Source organism: Leishmania infantum, chromosome 14 (assembly GCF_000002875.2).
Source record: "Leishmania infantum JPCM5 genome chromosome 14".
Classification (NCBI taxonomy): Eukaryota; Euglenozoa; class Kinetoplastea; order Trypanosomatida; family Trypanosomatidae; genus Leishmania; species Leishmania infantum.
This window is the reverse complement of record NC_009398.2, coordinates 491,878-510,070: the sequence shown is the minus strand read 5'-3', so window position 1 is coordinate 510,070 and position 18,193 is coordinate 491,878. Positions and strand designations below refer to the sequence as shown.

At 63.8% G+C, this 18,193-nt stretch overlaps 4 protein-coding genes across 4 annotated transcripts in view; all 4 read right to left on the bottom strand.

Annotated features, from left to right (window-relative positions):
* Nucleotides 1-876: 876 nt before the first annotated feature.
* LINJ_14_1220 (tub family protein-like protein) lies at nucleotides 877-2,427 on the bottom strand (the record flags this gene model as incomplete). The annotated part of the gene is made up of 1 exon (XM_001464265.1): nucleotides 877-2,427. The coding sequence occupies one exon, from the start codon at nucleotides 2,425-2,427 to the stop codon at nucleotides 877-879; it is 1,551 nt and encodes a 516-aa protein (XP_001464302.1).
* Nucleotides 2,428-3,693: 1,266 nt separating this feature from the next.
* Nucleotides 3,694-5,124, bottom strand: LINJ_14_1210 (conserved hypothetical protein; the record flags this gene model as incomplete). The annotated part of the gene is made up of 1 exon (XM_001464264.1): nucleotides 3,694-5,124. The coding sequence occupies one exon, from the start codon at nucleotides 5,122-5,124 to the stop codon at nucleotides 3,694-3,696; it is 1,431 nt and encodes a 476-aa protein (XP_001464301.1).
* A 2,336-nt stretch (nucleotides 5,125-7,460) lies between these two features.
* On the bottom strand, nucleotides 7,461-10,268 carry LINJ_14_1200 (conserved hypothetical protein; the record flags this gene model as incomplete). Its single annotated transcript, XM_001464263.1, has 1 exon — nucleotides 7,461-10,268. The coding sequence occupies one exon, from the start codon at nucleotides 10,266-10,268 to the stop codon at nucleotides 7,461-7,463; it is 2,808 nt and encodes a 935-aa protein (XP_001464300.1).
* A 2,112-nt stretch (nucleotides 10,269-12,380) lies between these two features.
* Nucleotides 12,381-18,193, bottom strand: part of LINJ_14_1190 (putative kinesin K39) — a gene marked incomplete at both ends in the record, with an annotated part of 8,781 nt that continues 2,968 nt past the window's right edge. The window contains one exon of the mRNA XM_001464262.2: nucleotides 12,381-18,193. This exon is cut by the window's right edge and continues 2,968 nt beyond it. Coding sequence (XP_001464299.2) covers nucleotides 12,381-18,193 — 5,813 coding nt within the window.

Below are 18,193 nucleotides of genomic sequence, written 5' to 3'. Positions count from 1 at the left end.
ACACGGCACGAAGCCACAAAATCAAGCACATTCACAGACGCACGAACACTTATACACGCACACACACATGTACACAGATCTATGCATATATAATTTTGGCATTCATGTACCGCTACATGCCGATATGCACACAGGAGGGGAGGGTGAGCACACGCATACACACATACACGCACGGATAACAGATCAACAGACGCGAGCCTGAACGATATAAACAAGAGGCCAACGAAATATTGAAAAAGGAGAACAAAAAAAGGAAAGAGCAGACGACCCAACACACACGCTTGCCTGCACGCGCACCCCCCCCAAAGAGAACACCGCGGAACGGTCGATGATCCTCTGCAGCGTCATAGCAGCACACGCGACCAACTCGCTCATGCGCTGGGGAGATGAAGCGATGACGCGCCTTCACTGGCAGACGGACGAACACTGAAAGACAGACACACACACACACACACACTCACGAACGCCGAGAGAGGCGCAGACGTAGGCGCGTACACGCGCACAAGTCTCAGCACGCAGTTCATTGCACACATGAAGAGGAGGAGCCGGAGTGGAAAGACGGAGCACACCAACAGATACGCAACGTATCCTCGGCTTAGAGTCGAGGTGGAAAGCGCACGAAGCACTGCAAGGACAAGGGCAGAAAAGAAAAACGAAGAGGACATGCAGCTGCAGAGACATCAAGTGAGGAAGCAGAAACACGAAAAGTGCAGCGACGCGTGCGTTCCGGCCACCAACCAAACACATGCACACGAGAGAGCAGCGATCAGCACCAAAGTCTCCAGATGTTGGCGTGATTTTTCAAGTTACTATTTCGTTCGTTTGTCTGTCCTTCCATCCCACCACCGCAGCACGCGCACACGCACGCACGAGCACTCACAGGATCGCCTTTCGAGCCGTCATGATCGTAGTGGCGATCGCGGCTGCTTGCAGACCGCACAGCGGGTAGCGGAAGTCGAGGGCAAAACGGTTGTCGTCCTGCTTGCCGAAGAGCATGACCACCTTCCCCGGATCAGAGACAGCGACGAGCTGAAAGTTCTTCTCACTCGCCTTCGTGGAGCGTCCGTGGAAATCGAGTTTGTACCCGCGCAGCACGCCATCCCACTGAGGCTCCTTGCTCTTGAGGACAATGATGTTTGGGCTGCCTGGGTTTCTCCGGTACTCGCGAACCAGCACTCCGCGCGAGAACCACTTTTTCTGCCGGCCAGCAGTTTCGCTGCTGCTCGGCGCCGGCGCACGGTTCGCCCCAGCAGAGTCGCACACGGCCGTAAAGTTTGGTGTCGCCCTCGACATCGTCGAGTAAGCCGCGTCGACGTCGTCATCAGAGGAGTTCGCCATCGCCTCGTCGATGCCGACGTGGCTGCTGCCGCGGCCGTCGCGCAGGAATTCGACCTCACCGCCCTCCAGCGGCTTGATGTACCCAGACTCCGGGTCGATGGCCGGCAGCAGTACCGTGAACGACGACCGGTTTGTGTCGGCCAAGTTGTGCAGCAGCACCGCAAGAATCTCCTTCCGGGCAGCCTTGCTGCCCTCGCTAAACAGCACCATCTCCATCCCCTTTCCGCGCCGCGATAGCTTGCCCACAAAGCCGCGCGTGTCACTGTCCAGCTGCTGCTGATTGATGGTGAACACAATGCTGGCACCGCCTCGCGAGACGGGGTACAACTGCCCGCCAACCCCGCTCGACGTATCCTCAACCATTGTACGTGTCTTGAAGCTGCGCAGGACAGCCGCTAGTACAAAGTCGCCTGTGTGCTCGAGGAAAAACTGGAACGATTGGTGGCGGCCAGGCAGCAGCGACGCGATTCCGAGGCCCTTGCGCTTGCGCCGCTCCAGGTAACACTGCAGCAAACGGCGCAGGGGACGGTAGTATATGCGCTCACGCGGGTCCATTGGCAGCACGGACCGCGCCATGCTGTACATGGAGGCGGAGTCGCTGCCCTCTTTGCGCGTCGGCATGATGATACCACCCGCGCGCCCGCTTCCTCCTGCGACTGCCCCACCGGCAGTTGCCGGTGATGGCGAAGATGCCAGAGCACAGCCGTTGCCCAAGGCGCGCTGCACGGCGGCCTCCGTCAGTCCTGCTGGGATCATGGCATTCGTATTGTTGCTCTGGACAGACGCGTAGTGGGTGCCTTCTTCCGCTGGCGCATTCTGATGCCGCTGCTGATCGCCGTGCGATCGCTTCCTGTCGGGTGTTCTGCTCGCGGCAGCCAACCCCTCTGGCCCGGAAGAGGGGTTGAGGTGGCGCTGCGGCGACTCTGGCGGGGCCTGCGACGACGGCAGAGGAGGCGGCGGCGAGGCAGTCGTAGCTGTAATGTCCGCTGCACGTGAGCGCTGAAAGCGCGGGAAGCCGCCCCCGCTGCGCGGGGGCGGCGGTTGCGAGCTCCTCGGTGGAGTGGCTGGCTGATAGGCTGCGAAGTCCATCTGCAGCACTATCGATCAATGCCGGCCTCCTCGTCCTTTTCGTGTGCGTGAGGCCCTGTGTTGTGGCGGCGAGTGTAAGTGATCCTTCAGGTGTGCGTGGGCGTGGCACAGGAGCAGAAAGGCGGCCGGCTAGCGGGAGGAGGGAGTGGAATGCAGCGAAAAAGGGGGCAGTGGTTGAGAGAAATAAATAACCCCTGACACAAGTGCCGAAAAATGTGTGCTTGTGTGTGTGTGTGTGGAGAGAGAGGGCGGGGATCGGGTTAGCGCGTTGAGCAGAAGAAACGTGATTCAGCAAGAGTGATAGAAAAGCAGGAGCGTGCCACAAGGGCACGACATGTTGCGACCCCACCCATCACCATCCGCTCTCCCTCCCTCCCTCCCTCACCGGCTGAGAAAGTAAGGACGAGGACGAGGACGAAGAGAGGGGAGGCGGCGCGCATGAAGAGGGCAAAGTAATATGAGAATAAAGGAGCGAAAAGACTGCCCAGTTGGCACAGCAGATGAGCCCCCCCCCCCTCCGACAGCCACATCGACCGGAAGAGAGAGAATGGTGGGGAGAAGGTGCGGCACAGCGCAGTAGCCACAGGCTCCCATCGCATCCTTCTCGCCTCCGCTCTCTGCCTGAAAGTAAAACAGAATACGATACACACCTGCCACCACACCATGGCACGCACCGCCACGTCCGCGGTGAATCAATTACAGTGATGAGCCATCCCTTCGGCTTCTTCTGCTTGCGTGCCGTAAGTGAATGGCCAGTCGATGCATGTGTGTGCGTGTCCGCACCCCATTGCCTTTTCTCTGGGTTACCGTTAAACGATGGAGAGTTGAGAGGAGAAACGCAACGCCAGGAAAACCCTTGTGCGTCGTCTGGGCTTGCGTATATGTTTGGTACTTTTTTTTGTGGTGTTCGCCCTCTACACAAGTGGCGCCACGTCAGCTGCTGCTACGGTTACTCTTCATTAGTCGCCCACAATGTCCGCCGGCGCCCTTGCCGCTGCGTCGCTGTCTCGCAAGTTGGGAGAAAGAAAAGGCTGAGGCATCAAGCACGAGGCGCGTCCAAGTCTGCGTAGAAAAGGGAGGAGAAGCGCCTTCTCACGGACGTGCACGCAGAGGCACGGAGAGAGAGGGAGGCACGCACGACGCACAGACGAGGACCACAGCAGCACGTGAACGCGCACGCAGACATACACAAGAAGCAGATTTATTTAAGCACCCACACTCACACAAAGGAGAGCCAGAAGTGGTGGTGGGCGCGGTCATACGCTACTACAGGAGTTCGAAGTCCAAGTCGTCTTCATCGCGTGCCGTCTTGGAGCGGCGTTCTGCCGCGTGTTTCCGATGATGCCCACCCGCATCTCCGGCACCCGCAGACGCCCCGCGATCGCTGGCTGCGCCGGGTGCACGGCTCGTCGACGTCTGATCAATGAGGACGTCGTAGCACGCCTTCTTGCCGGCGTGCTTGCCATACTCCACCTCGCGAAGCAGATACGTGACCCGGTCGCCCGCCTTCACCTTCGAAGACGTGTTTGAAAAGTGGAAGAAGATGGACTCGCCGCTGAGGTCATCCTGGATGAAGCCGAAGTGATCTACCTTCACCTCCCGTACCACGCCAGAGAACCGGGACTCGCTCGTCATCGTACCCGGTGCTGCGTCAGCCAAAACGAGCGGGCGGCCAAAGGCGCCCTTTCGACGCTCCATCGCGGAATCAATGATGACGCGCTGCGCCACGAGCTCCACATCCTCGTCGACATCAGCAGCGGCCTCTGCGCCACTTGTGGGGGTCGCCGCGGCGGCGGTGTCTTCGCCGCCGCCACTGTGCGCGGGAGTGGCAGGCTCCAGGCAGAAGCGTACGTAGCGGCCGGAGCGCAACTCGGTGCCAAGGGCGAGATCCACGTTCTCCAACGAAAAGGGAAAGCGCGGTGCATCTTCGTGATACTGCCGACGCGTGTCCAGCTCCGCAATCACGCCGACACCCGCCGCTGCATCCCACTCTACAATTTTCCCGTAGAGCGTCAGCGGGGATATCGGTTTTTCCTTTCCTGTTTTGTCGTCGTAGTATCTTAAGCTGACGGCGATGCGATGCGGCTGGGATTGGGTATCGCTCGTGACTGCGCTGCTGTCTTCCTCCAACCCCCCTTCTGGACTGCCCAGCGAGAACTCTGCCGTCTCGGCGGCGGCTAAGGCAGCGTGGTCACCGTCGTCTTTACAGCTGCTCGGCGAGTCTCCCGCTACTCGGCGATTGATTCCTTTCCTCGGGGGCACCGGAACTACCGCGAACGAGACCCGCTCTCCCTCCGTCACGTAAAAGCCGCCCATCAGTGCGCTGCGAGTAAAAAAGAAGGACTTGTGCAGTTCGTTGCACGGCTCCTCTCGCGCCGGCGGGACGCCATCGTTTCTAGCAGCCGCAGCATGAGTATCTAGAGCGACGTACGTATGCTTGAGAGGGGGCGCAGATGCGGCGATCCCCTCCGCCAGCACAAAGCCGTAGCCACGGCGGTGCTTGAAGGCGGTCACGGTGCCGTGCAGACGCACAGCGCCGTGGTTCGTACTGTGCGGCCTGCCTTGCGCAGGCTCCCCAAAACCGCTGAGGCACAGCTTAGAACGATGCAGAATACCAGCGCCACAGCTGAGTCGAGCAGGCGTGTTCGAAAAGCAACGAGGCGAGAGCCCGCTCGTCAGCGCGCAGCTCAAACCCATCCTGCTTCCGGTCCGGAGAGCAGCCGTGGCAACGACATCACTGCGACGAGTAAAGCTCAGGGGAGGCAACGCCGCTGGGAGCGTGAGCAGCACGCGGCAGGAGAAGTTTGACAGCATTCTAGGAGTTTGGCGAGCCTTTGTAGCACTAATAAGTCAACGCAACGCGCTCGCTGTGTGTGTGCGCGCGGCTCCGTGTTGTGGGTATGCAGGATACCTGTGCGTATCCGAATAACTCTGTCCCTCCGCGTCACCACAAAATATAACGAAGAAGAAAGGAGAAGAGAAGAGGGAGGAAGTGTACTGTCGATGGGTGTCACTGCGTCCAGGACGCGCCGCTGCGTTGCCTGTCCCTTCGCTCAGGAGAAAAGTTGTGGTGTGGCCTCCAGCGTACCAGGCGCTGTGCGAGATGGTGGAGAGGAGGAGGTGAGAGCTGACGGACGCGCCCCGAAGCGCAGGCCATGGGGTGTGCTACGCAGCAGCTGGCCAACCGTGACGACGCGCTCTCGGGTGCGAGCGCGTTACTTTAAACGTGCGCACGAGCGAGTGTCCGCCCCATCAAGGGAGCGAGGAGTGTGTGTGAGCCTGCTCGCTTGCTTTTTGGGCGTCATCATGCTGACGTGTGCCGGCAGCACATAATGTGCCGTGAAAAGAAGAGCAGCGAGGATGGTGGAGGAGCCAATGGTGGGCGTCAGCGCAGGGGGAGGAAGTGGCCAAAGACGCGCCGCACAGCTAGTCGCATGCAGCCAGCCGCGGAGAGCCGCGAGCTCAAGGGTGAGAGGCGCAGAAGAGGAGCAGAAGCGGAGGAGAGATTTTGAAAAAGCAAAAGACCCGTACGAGACCCCCCGTCACCATACTAAGAGAACAGCGCACGACAAATGAGGCGACAGACCGCTGCACGCACGCAAGCGCACCACATGTGGTGCGCATCTTATGAAGCATCATCTGTGTGTGTGTGTGTGTGTGTGTGTGTGAATCACTTGCAAACTTCTTTGATGCATTTTCCATGGTTGCATGTCTCCTCTAACCTCATCGCACGGGAGAGGTCGGATAGAAGAAGCGCATGTGCCCCCTGCTGTCGCTAGTCGTGCGTCGACTAGCGACTCGCTCGCGCTCTCTAGCGCACTCACACGCATTCCACTTATCCACGTCTTGCTCGGCACACTTCTGTGGCACTACGGCCTCAAAGCCAACAGCCAGCACCTCCGCGCGTTCTAGCCCGAGAGCCGCGGTCCGGCACAGCTGCGTGGGAATGAGGGGTCACACCCTGAGTCTGATAGCGAAGGATCGCTCTTGTCACGTCTACACCGGAAAGGTCCTGAAGACGGTGTGTCGGCTGGATGCAATCTCGTTGTGCGCATCGTATGCACATGATCAGGGCAGCCAAGCTGACTAAATGCCTGCCCGTGTGCACGTGCAACACAGCTGCATTGGCGTGCACTCTAGCAGAGGAAAATGCAGCCCCGTGGCGTGTCGCCTTCCCGCGTGGCAAGCTTCCACCCCTGTGAGCACCTCATTGTCTTGTCCCTCTACCGGCCACCCGACGGACAGCCCTGCCTTCAGAGCTCTTTGAGGGTTCTCGCGGCTGGTGCTGCCCCTCGGCGCGGAGAGGGCTGCCAGGATCTTCGGCCCGTTAGTGCCTCTGCTGCCTAGTCCGCCCGTCACCCCTGAAGCCGTACAAGACGGCGTCTGAGCCCGCCTGCTGCCGGACTCGGTGCACCCAACATGCTTGACGGTGGCGGTCTCTGTCGGGGTGGTGACTGGTGAAGCGATGAGCCGAAACACTCGTTCTGTTGAGCTGGCGCATCGTCTGCAGGAAGAGAGGGGAGGAGAGAGTGCATTGCAGCTGCCACGCTGTGCGAGCGGAGGACAGGATAGACACCAGAGGTCATGCACATAAGAGAAGGGGATAGTTGGATCATGAGAACGTACACATCGCGGCCCTGTCCCTGTGTCGTCAGGAGACGGCATGACGCGTTTTCTGAACGGCGGCCACTTGCCCAGTTCGTACAAGGCCCAGCAGGGTGCGAGCGACCTCTGAATTCTCGCCTCACCACCCCGCGGAGATTCGGAAGCACAAGAAGGAGAGCCACGGGTTGGCGGGGTGCCAGCAGCCTGTCGGCAGCAGCATTTTTTCCAATGAGGTGCGCACTTTACCATCATCTGCCTGGGTCAGTAGTTCTTTCTGGCTCTACACCGTCATTGGCCTCTGTAGGCTGTGTGTTGTACATCAGCTGAAGAGGGCGCGTGCGTATGCCTGAGGGAAGAGGGGGGCGTTTCCGTCACTCCCCGTGCGCCTTTCGCCACCTGCCCCTCCCCTCCTCCTCATCTCAGCAGCACTACACCAGTGAAGTGCCCAAGTGCAGTGTGTGCACGTAGCCTCTCGCCGTACTCGCGAACAGCCACTGCCCGTCGCGAGAGAAGAAGACAGAGGAGATGGCGGAGCCGACCACGTCAGCCTCACCCAGCGAGGCACCCACCTCCTCTCCGTCGACAGCATCGGCCTCATCGTCGTCACCCCCAAAGCCTAAGGTACCACCACCGGCGGTGCCGTCGCCAGCTCCAGCAGCTGCGTCGCTCGTCCCTGGCACCACCCACAGCACCCCGTCTGATGACGCGTTGCCGCAAGCGCGGTGGCCCGCTTCACGCAGCGACACGGTCACCACAGGCGTAATGATGCTCGTGTTCACAGCCCACACGGTAACCAGTCCACTGGCGTCACCGGCAGCGAGAACGCCATGCTTCGTCGGCGACCAGCAGACGCTCGTTACGGCCGAGGAGAAGCCTTCGAGAGGGATGACAGAGCGGTCAAACCAGGCGACGCAGCTGCCGTCCGTCGCCGCCGACACGATACAGTCACGACCCCGCAGGCCGTGGGTCGCCGTTTGCAAAGCCATCGAGACGATGCGACCTCGGTGTGGCTGCAGTGCCGCAGCCTGAACACGGCGCGCCACCGCGGCAGCCGCTGGTGATGGCGAGGACATCGCGGTGAGGTGGTGACCGCTCTGCTCAGGAGCAGCAGAAGCCTCAGCGCCCGCGGGGTGCTCGAGCGAGGCTGTCAAACAAGTCGACGCGGTGGCCCCTGCGCCGTCACGGAACGAAGCGGTAGAGGCTGCTGCTGCACCGTTCGGGTAGGCTGACGTGGCGGTGATGTCGAGTGTCCTAATAACAGTCGATGAAGTTGGCAGCGCGCGTGGCGGGCCGTAGTACTGGAGCTCGATCGACTTCGCGTCCCTGTTCGCGCCGACGAGGAGCGCACCCGAGGTGGTGCCAATGAAAACCTTTGTCATGGCGTCCGTGCCGGCCCGCTCCACGAACTGCGCCGTCACCCCGATACAGCCCATCGGCCGAATGCCGAGGTATGACAGGCAGGACGCCGTTGGGTGCAGTGGCTGCGACGCCGTCCACGTGCACACCTTGCCCTCTTGGCTGATGGAGTAAAGGTGGTGGCAGCTGGCGTCGCCGTGAACGGCCATGCGCAACACCGGCGCTTGATGTGCCTGCGGCGACGGAAACGATGAGTGGGCCGGTCGCTGTGGCGGAAGTAGCAGAGTCGTCGTGGTGCCTGTCGTCGCCAGCGCCCGCTCCAGTAGCCGGCGCGGTTCGATCTGTGCCCATGCCTGCCCAATCGACCACTGCACGATCCGGCCACACCGGGTTCCACCGAGCAGCGTCGACGGCTGCAATGGATGGGCGAGCAGTGTCGTCACCTCCGAGTCGCACACGAGAGGGAGCACAATCACAACGTGCTCAGGCGTCGTCGTTATGTTGCCGCTGACGCAGCCCACGAACCCACCACCAGCAGCCGCTGCAGCCCCGGCAAAGGAGCCCTCCTTTCGGGGCATCGTGTTGGCAGGCAGAGGCACGAGGAACCACGCCAGCACAAGTCCTGGTGACTCCTTCGCCACCTTCAGAGCCGACTCTGTCGTGGTGCCCGGCACAGCCGACGGTGCGGCGGAGGCGGAGCCCCACGGATACCCGCAATCCATGGAGGCACGCACCCTCGCAGCAGCCGCAGCGGCAGCGGCACCGGTCGCCGGCCTGGCAGCCGCACCGGTGCGCTGCTGAGACATCCCGACAGAGGTGCCACCGGGGCTGAGCATGAACAGCGGGTCGAGCGCGCTGGCGCCCGTGCGATTGTCCGGCCCTGCCAGGTCGGTGTTACCATGGCAGCGCGTGTTCACGGAAAGCTCACCGCCATTGCCGCCAACCGTTACAGCGGGAGAGTCGCACGATCCGTAGGCCGCTGCCACGCACACCGACCACACCGTAGGCGAGGTCATCATGGCAGCATCGCCGAGTCGCTGGCCGGCAGCCGCGCCGTCGTAGGGCACGAGGCACGAGGTGGAGTCCAAGATGACGCGTCGGCGGCTACTCTCGACTGACCCGGCTACATCACCGAGCAGCACAGAAGGGTTGAAGATGCAGACGGGTTGCGTCACCACAGCCCCGGTGGCATCCCGCGCTGAGACACGCATACACTTTCGCAGGAAGCCCCAGCCCCCATAAGCGGCCAGTCCTTCCTCTGTTGGAGGCGCGGCGGCGGCCCTTGAGGTAACCGGCGGCAGAGCTGATCCATAAAGCGACCCGACAACAGGGTGCGCGTTTGGAGAAGCGGCAGAGAAGCCGGCCACGGGTGCGTGCGCCGACGTGCTCTCCTTGTTGAATGACACCAGGTGAATCGATCGAGGTGCGGCGCCCCCATCGGCGGCGGCGGCATCTTGCGCCTGTGAGGGAGCGGACTGCCTACTAGGGGTTGTCGGGCGCGCCTTCTGCGCCGTCGGGGTGGTCGGCGAGGCCGACGTGACAGGCGATGAGGCCGCAGAAGGGGCGGCGGCTTTGGCGGTGGCAGCGGTGCCGCGAGTCGACGATACAGACAGCCGCCCCCCACCGCTGCGGCTACGAAGCGGCGGTGGCAGTGCCGAGCTTGGCAAAGTCGAGGTGCCTGTCGCTGCCGCTGAGTCGCCCGCAGAAGCAATGGCAGGAGGTGCCAAAGCAAGGGTACTCCTCGACAAGGACGTCGAGGACGTTGGGCTGCCACCCGGGTTTGAGGAACGGCCAGAGATGTACTGCTCCACTACCTGCTGCTTCGCTTGCCGGGCGGCGCGAAGGGCCTCCAGCTGCTTCCGCTTCTCCGCCAGATCCATTGCGACGTTGTGGCAAAAGCAGGTACCGGCGGGCAATGAAAAGGACACGTAAAACAGCTCCTAGCGCGAGGGTTAGAGGTCCGAAGGCGGCGGCCCTGGCACGTGCAGTGAGACACAGCAAGAAAAATAGCGGGCAAGCGGCTGTAGAAGGCACCTAGACCACCCCACGGAAGGGGTAGCAGTGGGGAAGAGCAACTAAAAGACAGTTACGGCCTTAGCCCCCCGCACAGAACCGACTGCACGCAAAGCAAGGTCCGTGAAAGGAGCTGCACTACACAATCGGGCAAGAGAAGGATGAGGCCCGATACATGCGACCGTGTGACGCAGGCAGCACGCACGCACCAAGACATACAAGGCCCTTTCCTCGATGTGGCCCGCCAACCGCAAAGGTGCACGGGTATAAAAAAGGTGAAGGGGCTCACGTCCAACAGCGGCCACGAGAGGAACACCCACACACAGAGAGAAGGAGGAGGAAGCGAAGAGGGCGAAGAGTTGCGTTTTCCGTTCCGTCTGCGTGCGTGTGTGCGTGTGTGAGATGTGTCAAGAAGGGGTTGTAGCTGTGTTGCTACACAGAGAGCGCGTACGATTCTAAGGTGCCTTGGGCGTGTTGGCTCGTTGTCCTTGTCGCTGTGGGGGAGAGGAGGAGGAGGAGGAGGAGGAGGGGGGGGTGCGTGGGTGCGGCTCTCTCGTTTCTTTCTGTTTCCCGTGCTGCGCGCGTGAGAAGATCCGAAATACTAAGCGGCCTCTTTCCGAGAGAGACGCACCGCGGCGTGCTGACGTGCGCGGACTGCGTCGATGGTTGGTGGTGTTGATGCGGCTGGCAAAGCTGCTCTGCGTACACCGGCGCTCGCTGAGGTGAGTGGGGTGTACGACGTGCGCAAGTGCGCATGTGCAGTGGTAAGGGCCATGGGAAAGGAGAGGCAGAGGCACAGAAACACAGAGGCGGAGGAGGACAGCAGGGCGAGGTACATGCGAAGAAGGAAGGGGAGAACGAGGGCGTGCATGAATGAAAGAGAAGCGGCCATGGCGCGCACGCACGAGACACCTAAACATGAGCGATGAGAGAGGGACAGACAACGAGAGCCATTCGCAGGCACCACGTACGCCCAAGTTTCCCTCCCCCTCTTCGTCTTTGTCCGTGGATGCGTAGTACACGGAAATGGCGTTTGTGTGAGCCCGAGCGAGAACTGCAGGGCGCACTCAACCCTCGCAGCGTCGTCCTCCACGAAGACTGCGGCCTCGCAGAGAAGATGGGTGGAGCGTCTACGAGCAAGGTGATCTCTCTCGCTCACCCGCCAATGACGCCAGAAGTGATTATGAAAGCCGATCCGCCACCACCCATCCCACGTAAGCCAAGCCAGGCCGGGATGAGGGGGGGGAGGGGGTTCTTCTTCGCACTGCTGCTGGACTCAACCTCATCGCTGTCTTATGCAGTATACAGTGCCGATATCGAAAGAGAGAGGGCAAGAGCACGAAAAGGGTCGGGGCGATAAACAGATTCCAGAGTGCAACATCGCGGAGCACACTAAAATGTGTACGAGGGCAGCGTGCACCGAATACGTCACGGAAAAAAGGGTCGCGGCGCTCAAGGCCACGGTCCGCCGTCGGGGGTGGGGGGACACGAAAACAAACATGCTAGCGATGATCAAACAAAGAGAGAAGGAAAACACACGAGGAAGCAAACAACAGAAAAGTGGGACATTATTCACGCACCTACGCAACCGCACAGGCACGGATGTGGGTGAGCGTGTATGTCGGCGTAGCTCCACCTATCTGCTGCGCTTTCCTTCGAAGTCCGTCGATGTGCGGAAACCGAAGAACAAACATATGTGTACATATATATATATATTCTATGGTTTCCTGTGCAGCTGAGCACAGGCAGTGCCTCGGCCGAGCACACGCAACAACAACAACAGCATCTTTACTCTCAGGTGCAGCCGCGCCCTCGACCCCGCCGTTGGCCTCCTCCACTTGCTCTGTCCTTTACGTATCCGCCTCCACAGTAAGAGAGAGTTTGAAAGGGAGACAGGAGGTTCGACAGGTTCACCTCCCCGGTCTTTTAAGCATGCGAACTACAAACACTGGACAGCGCAAGATCGTGCATTACATGCCTCACGCGCCAGCCAACTCATCCCCCCGCACCTCCACTTCAACACCGTTATTCCGCAGTACCTTGAGAGCCGTGCGAGTCGCCCTGAAGCACCCCTCCACCGGCTGCTTTGACGCCGCACACGGCACCGCTGCCACCTCGCTCCCATGACTCTCATTCCTCGCCTCGAACCGCGCATCCAGTTTACGCCGCTCCTTTTCCGACTGTACATAGCCCTCCTTCAGCCTTTCCTTGTCCTTTTCGAGCTTCCGCTTCGCCCACAGCGCGGACGTCAATTCCTCCGACAGCCGCCTCCGCTCAGCCTCGGCCGCGCGCACCTTATCCTCGCACGCCCGCAAACTTCCGCGCAGCTCTTCCGCTTCCCCGCTCAGCAGGGCGCACTTCCCTTCAGCGTCTGCCAACCTCTTCGCCAGCGACGACTTCTCCTTGACAGTCTCCGCAACAATCAACGATAACGAGTCCCTGTCGGAGACCACAAACTGCACCTTCCTCTCCAGTGCGCTACAGCACTCAGCAGCAGCACTACGCTCCGCATTCTCACATGACAGAGCTCGCCGCAGTCGCTCCCTCTCCGCGTTCGCCTCCTCCAGCTGCTGGGTCGTCTCCTCCAGCTGGCCGCGCAGCGCCTCGTTGTCCTCCTTGGCGGCCTCCGCCTCCGAGCCCTTCTCCTCCAGCTCGCTCTGCAGGCGCTCCTTCTCCGCGTTCGCCTCCTCCAGCTGCTGGGTCGTCTCCTCCAGCTGGCCGCGCAGCGCCTCGTTGTCCTCCTTGGCGGCCTCCGCCTCCGAGCCCTTCTCCTCCAGCTCGCTCTGCAGGCGCTCCTTCTCCGCGTTCGCCTCCTCCAGCTGCTGGGTCGTCTCCTCCAGCTGGCCGCGCAGCGCCTCGTTGTCCTCCTTGGCGGCCTCCGCCTCCGAGCCCTTCTCCTCCAGCTCGCTCTGCAGGCGCTCCTTCTCCGCGTTCGCCTCCTCCAGCTGCTGGGTCGTCTCCTCCAGCTGGCCGCGCAGCGCCTCGCTGTCCTCCTTGGCGGCCTCGGCCTCCGAGCCCTTCTCCTCCAGCTCGCTCTGCAGGCGCTCCTTCTCCGCGTTCGCCTCCTCCAGCTGGCCGCGCAGCGCCTCGCTGTCCTCCTTGGCGGCCTCCGCCTCCGAGCCCTTCTCCTCCAGCTCGCTCTGCAGGCGCTCCTTCTCCGCGTTCGCCTCCTCCAGCTGCTGGGTCGTCTCCTCCAGCTGGCCGCGCAGCGCCTCGTTGTCCTCCTTGGCGGCCTCCGCCTCCGAGCCCTTCTCCTCCAGCTCGCTCTGCAGGCGCTCCTTCTCCGCGTTCGCCTCCTCCAGCTGCTGGGTCGTCTCCTCCAGCTGGCCGCGCAGCGCCTCGTTGTCCTCCTTGGCGGCCTCGGCCTCCGAGGCCTTCTCCTCCAGCTCGCTCTGCAGACGCTCCTTCTCCGCGTTCGCCTCCTCCAGCTGCTGGGTCGTCTCCTCCAGGCCGCGCAGCGCCTCGCTGTCCTCCTTGGCGGCCTCGGCCTCCGAGCCCTTCTCCTCCAGCTCGCTCTGCAGGCGCTCCTTCTCCGCGTTCGCCTCCTCCAGCTGCTGGGTCGTCTCCTCCAGCTGGCCGCGCAGCGCCTCGTTGTCCTCCTTGGCGGCCTCCGCCTCCGAGCCCTTCTCCTCCAGCTCGCTCTGCAGACGCTCCTTCTCCGCGTTCGCCTCCTCCAGCTGCTGGGTCGTCTCCTCCAGCTGGCCGCGCAGCGCCTCGTTGTCCTCCTTGGCGGCCTCGGCCTCCGAGCCCTTCTCCTCCAGCTCGCTCTGCAGGCGCTCCTTCTCCGCGTTCGCCTCCTCCAGCTGCTGGGTCGTCTCTTCCAGCTGGCCGCGCAGCGCCTCGTTGTCCTCCTTGGCGGCCTCCGCCTCCGAGCCCTTCTCCTCCAGCTCGCTCTGCAGACGCTCCTTCTCCGCGTTCGCCTCCTCCAGCTGCTGGGTCGCCTCCTCCAGCTGGCCGCGCAGCGCCTCGTTGTCCTCCTTGGCGGCCTCGGCCTCCGAGCCCTTCTCCTCCAGCTCGCTCTGCAGACGCTCCCTCTCCGCGTTCGCCTCCTCCAGCTGCTGGGTCGTCTCCTCCAGCTGGCCGCGCAGCGCCTCGTTGTCCTCCTTGGCGGCCTCGGCCTCCGAGCCCTTCTCCTCCAGCTCGCTCTGCAGGCGCTCCTTCTCCGCGTTCGCCTCCTCCAGCTGCTGGGTCGTCTCTTCCAGCTGGCCGCGCAGCGCCTCGTTGTCCTCCTTGGCGGCCTCCGCCTCCGAGCCCTTCTCCTCCAGCTCGCTCTGCAGACGCTCCTTCTCCGCGTTCGCCTCCTCCAGCTGCTGGGTCGTCTCCTCCAGCTGGCCGCGCAGCGCCTCGTTGTCCTCCTTGGCGGCCTCGGCCTCCGAGCCCTTCTCCTCCAGCTCGCTCTGCAGGCGCTCCTTCTCCGCGTTCGCCTCCTCCAGCTGCTGGGTCGTCTCCTCCAGCTGGCCGCGCAGCGCCTCGTTGTCCTCCTTGGCGGCCTCGGCCTCCGAGCCCTTCTCCTCCAGCTCGCTCTGCAGACGCTCCTTCTCCGCGTTCGCCTCCTCCAGCTGCTGGGTCGCCTCCTCCAGCTGGCCGCGCAGCGCCTCGTTGTCCTCCTTGGCGGCCTCGGCCTCCGAGCCCTTCTCCTCCAGCTCGCTCTGCAGGCGCTCCTTCTCCGCGTTCGCCTCCTCCAGCTGCTGGGTCGTCTCCTCCAGCTGGCCGCGCAGCGCCTCGCTGTCCTCCTTGGCGGCCTCCGCCTCCGAGCCCTTCTCCTCCAGCTCGCTCTGCAGACGCTCCTTCTCCGCGTTCGCCTCCTCCAGCTGGCCGCGCAGCGCCTCGCTGTCCTCCTTGGCGGCCGCGGCCTCCGAGCCCTTCTCCTCCAGCTCGCTCTGCAGGCGCTCCTTCTCCGCGTTCGCCTCCTCCAGCTGCTGGGTCGTCTCCTCCAGCTGGCCGCGCAGCGCCTCGCTGTCCTCCTTGGCGGCCTCCGCCTCCGAGCCCTTCTCCTCCAGCTCGCTCTGCAGACGCTCCTTCTCCGCGTTCGCCTCCTCCAGCTGGTCGCGCAGCGCCTCGCTGTCCTCCTTGGCGGCCTCCGCCTCCGAGGCCTTCTCCTCCAGCTCGCTCTGCAGACGCTCCTTCTCCGCGTTCGCCTCCTCCAGCTGGCCGCGCAGCGCCTCGTTGTCCTCCTTGGCGGCCTCCGCCTCCGAGCCCTTCTCCTCCAGCTCGCTCTGCAGACGCTCCTTCTCCGCGTTCGCCTCCTCCAGCTGGCCGCGCAGCGCCTCGCTGTCCTCCTTGGCGGCCTCCGCCTCCGAGCCCTTCTCCTCCAGCTCGCTCTGCAGACGCTCCTTCTCCGCGTTCGCCTCCTCCAGCTGGCCGCGCAGCGCCTCGCTGTCCTCCTTGGCGGCCTCCGCCTCCGAGCCCTTCTCCTCCAGCTCGCTCTGTAGGCGCTCCTTCTCCGCGTTCGCCTCCTCCAGCTGGCCGCGCAGCGCCTCGCTGTCCTCCTTGGCGGCCTCGGCCTCCGAGCCCTTCTCCTCCAGCTCGCTCTGCAGGCGCTCCTTCTCCGCGTTCGCCTCCCCCAGCTGGCCGCGCAGCGTCTCGTTGTCCTCCTTGGCGGCCTCGGCCTCCGAGCCCTTCTCCTCCAGCTCGCTCTGCAGACGCTCCTTCTCCGCGTTCGCCTCCTCCAGCTGGCCGCGCAGCGCCTCGTTGTCCTCCTTGGCGGCCTCGGCTTCCGAGCCCTTCTCCTCCAGCTCGCTCTGCAGACGCTCCCTCTCCGCGTTCGCCTCCTCCAGCTGCTGGGCCGTCTCCTCCAGCTGGCCGCGCAGCGCCTCGTTGTCCTTCTTGGCGGCCGCGGCCTCCGAGCCCTTCTCCTCCAGCTCGCTCTGCAGACGCTCCTTCTCCGCGTTCGCCTCCTCCAGCTGCTGGGTCGCCTCCTCCAGCTGGCCGCGCAGCGCCTCGCTGTCCTCCTTGGCGGCCGCGGCCTCCGAGCCCTTCTCCTCCAGCTCGCTCTGCAGACGCTCCTTCTCCGCGTTCGCCTCCTCCAGCTGGCCGCGCAGCGCCTCGTTGTCCTCCTTGGCGGCCTCGGCCTCCGAGCCCTTCTCCTCCAGCTCGCTCTGCAGGCGCTCCTTCTCCGCGTTCGCCTCCTCCAGCTGGCCGCGCAGCGCCTCGTTGTCCTCCTTGGCGGCCTCGGCCTCCGAGCCCTTCTCCTCCAGCTCGCTGTGCAGACGCTCCTTCTCCGCGTTCGCCTCCTCCAGCTGGCCGCGCAGCGTCTCGTTGTCCTCCTTGGCGGCCTCGGCCTCCGAGCCCTTCTCCTCCAGCTCGCTCTGCAGGCGCTCCTTCTCCGCGTTCGCCTCCTCCAGCTGGCCGCGCAGCGCCTCGTTGTCCTCCTTGGCGGCCTCGGCCTCCGAGCCCTTCTCCTCCAGCTCGCTCTGCAGGCGCTCCTTCTCCGCGTTCGCCTCCTCCAGCTGCTGGGTCGTCTCCTCCAGCTGGCCGCGCAGCGTCTCGTTGTCCTCCTTGGCGGCCTCGGCCTCCGAGCCCTTCTCCTCCAGCTCGCTCTGCAGACGCTCCCTCTCCGCGTTCGCCTCCTCCAGCTGCTGGGTCGCCTCCTCCAGCTGGCCGCGCAGCGCCTCGTTGTCCTCCTTGGCGGCCTCGGCTTCCGAGCCCTTCTCCTCCAGCTCGCTCTGCAGACGCTCCCTCTCCGCGTTCGCCTCCTCCAGCTGCTGGGTCGCCTCCTCCAGCTGGCCGCGCAGCGCCTCGCTGTCCTCCTTGGCGGCCGCGGCCTCCGAGCCCTTCTCCTCCAGCTCGCTCTGCAGGCGCTCGTTCTCCGCGTTCGCCTCCTCCAGCTGCTGGGTCGTCTCCTCCAGCTGGCCGCGCAGCGCCTCGTTGTCCTCCTTGGCGGCCTCGGCCTCCGAGCCCTTCTCCTCCAGCTCGCTCTGCAGGCGCTCCTTCTCCGCGTTCGCCTCCTCCAGCTGGCCGCGCAGCGCCTCGTTGTCCTCCTTGGCGGCCTCGGCCTCCGAGCCCTTCTCCTCCAGCTCGCTCTGCAGACGCTCCCTCTCCGCGTTCGCCTCCTCCAGCTGCTGGGTCGTCTCCTCCAGCTGGCCGCGCAGCGCCTCGTTGTCCTCCTTGGCGGCCTCGGCCTCCGAGCCCTTCTCCTCCAGCTCGCTCTGCAGGCGCTCCTTCTCCGCGTTCGCCTCCTCCAGCTGCTGGGTCGTCTCCTCCAGCTGGCCGCGCAGCGCCTCGCTGTCCTCCTTGGCGGCCTCCGCCTCCGAGCCCTTCTCCTCCAGCTCGCTCTGTAGGCGCTCCTTCTCCGCGTTCGCCTCCTCCAGCTGCTGGGTCGTCTCCTCCAGCTGGCCGCGCAGCGCCTCGCTGTCCTCCTTGGCGGCCTCGGCCTCCGAGCCCTTCTCCTCCAGCTCGCTCTGTAGACGCTCCTTCTCCGCGTTCGCCTCCTCCAGCTGGCCGCGCAGCGCCTCGTTGTCCTCCTTGGCGGCCTCGGCCTCCGAGCCCTTCTCCTCCAGCTCGCTCTGCAGGCGCTCCTTCTCCGCGTTTGCCTCCTCCAGCTGCTGGGTCGTCTCCTCCAGCTGGCCGCGCAGGGTCTCGTTGTCCTCCTTGGCGGCCTCCGCCTCCGAGCCCTTCTCCTCCAGCTCGCTCTGCAGACGCTCCCTCTCCGCGTTCGCCTCCTCCAGCTGCTGGGTCGTCTCCTCCAGCTGGCCGCGCAGCGCCTCGCTGTCCTCCTTGGCGGCCTCCGCCTCCGAGCCCTTCTCCTCCAGCTCGCTCTGCAGACGCTCCCTCTCCGCGTTTGCCTCCTCCA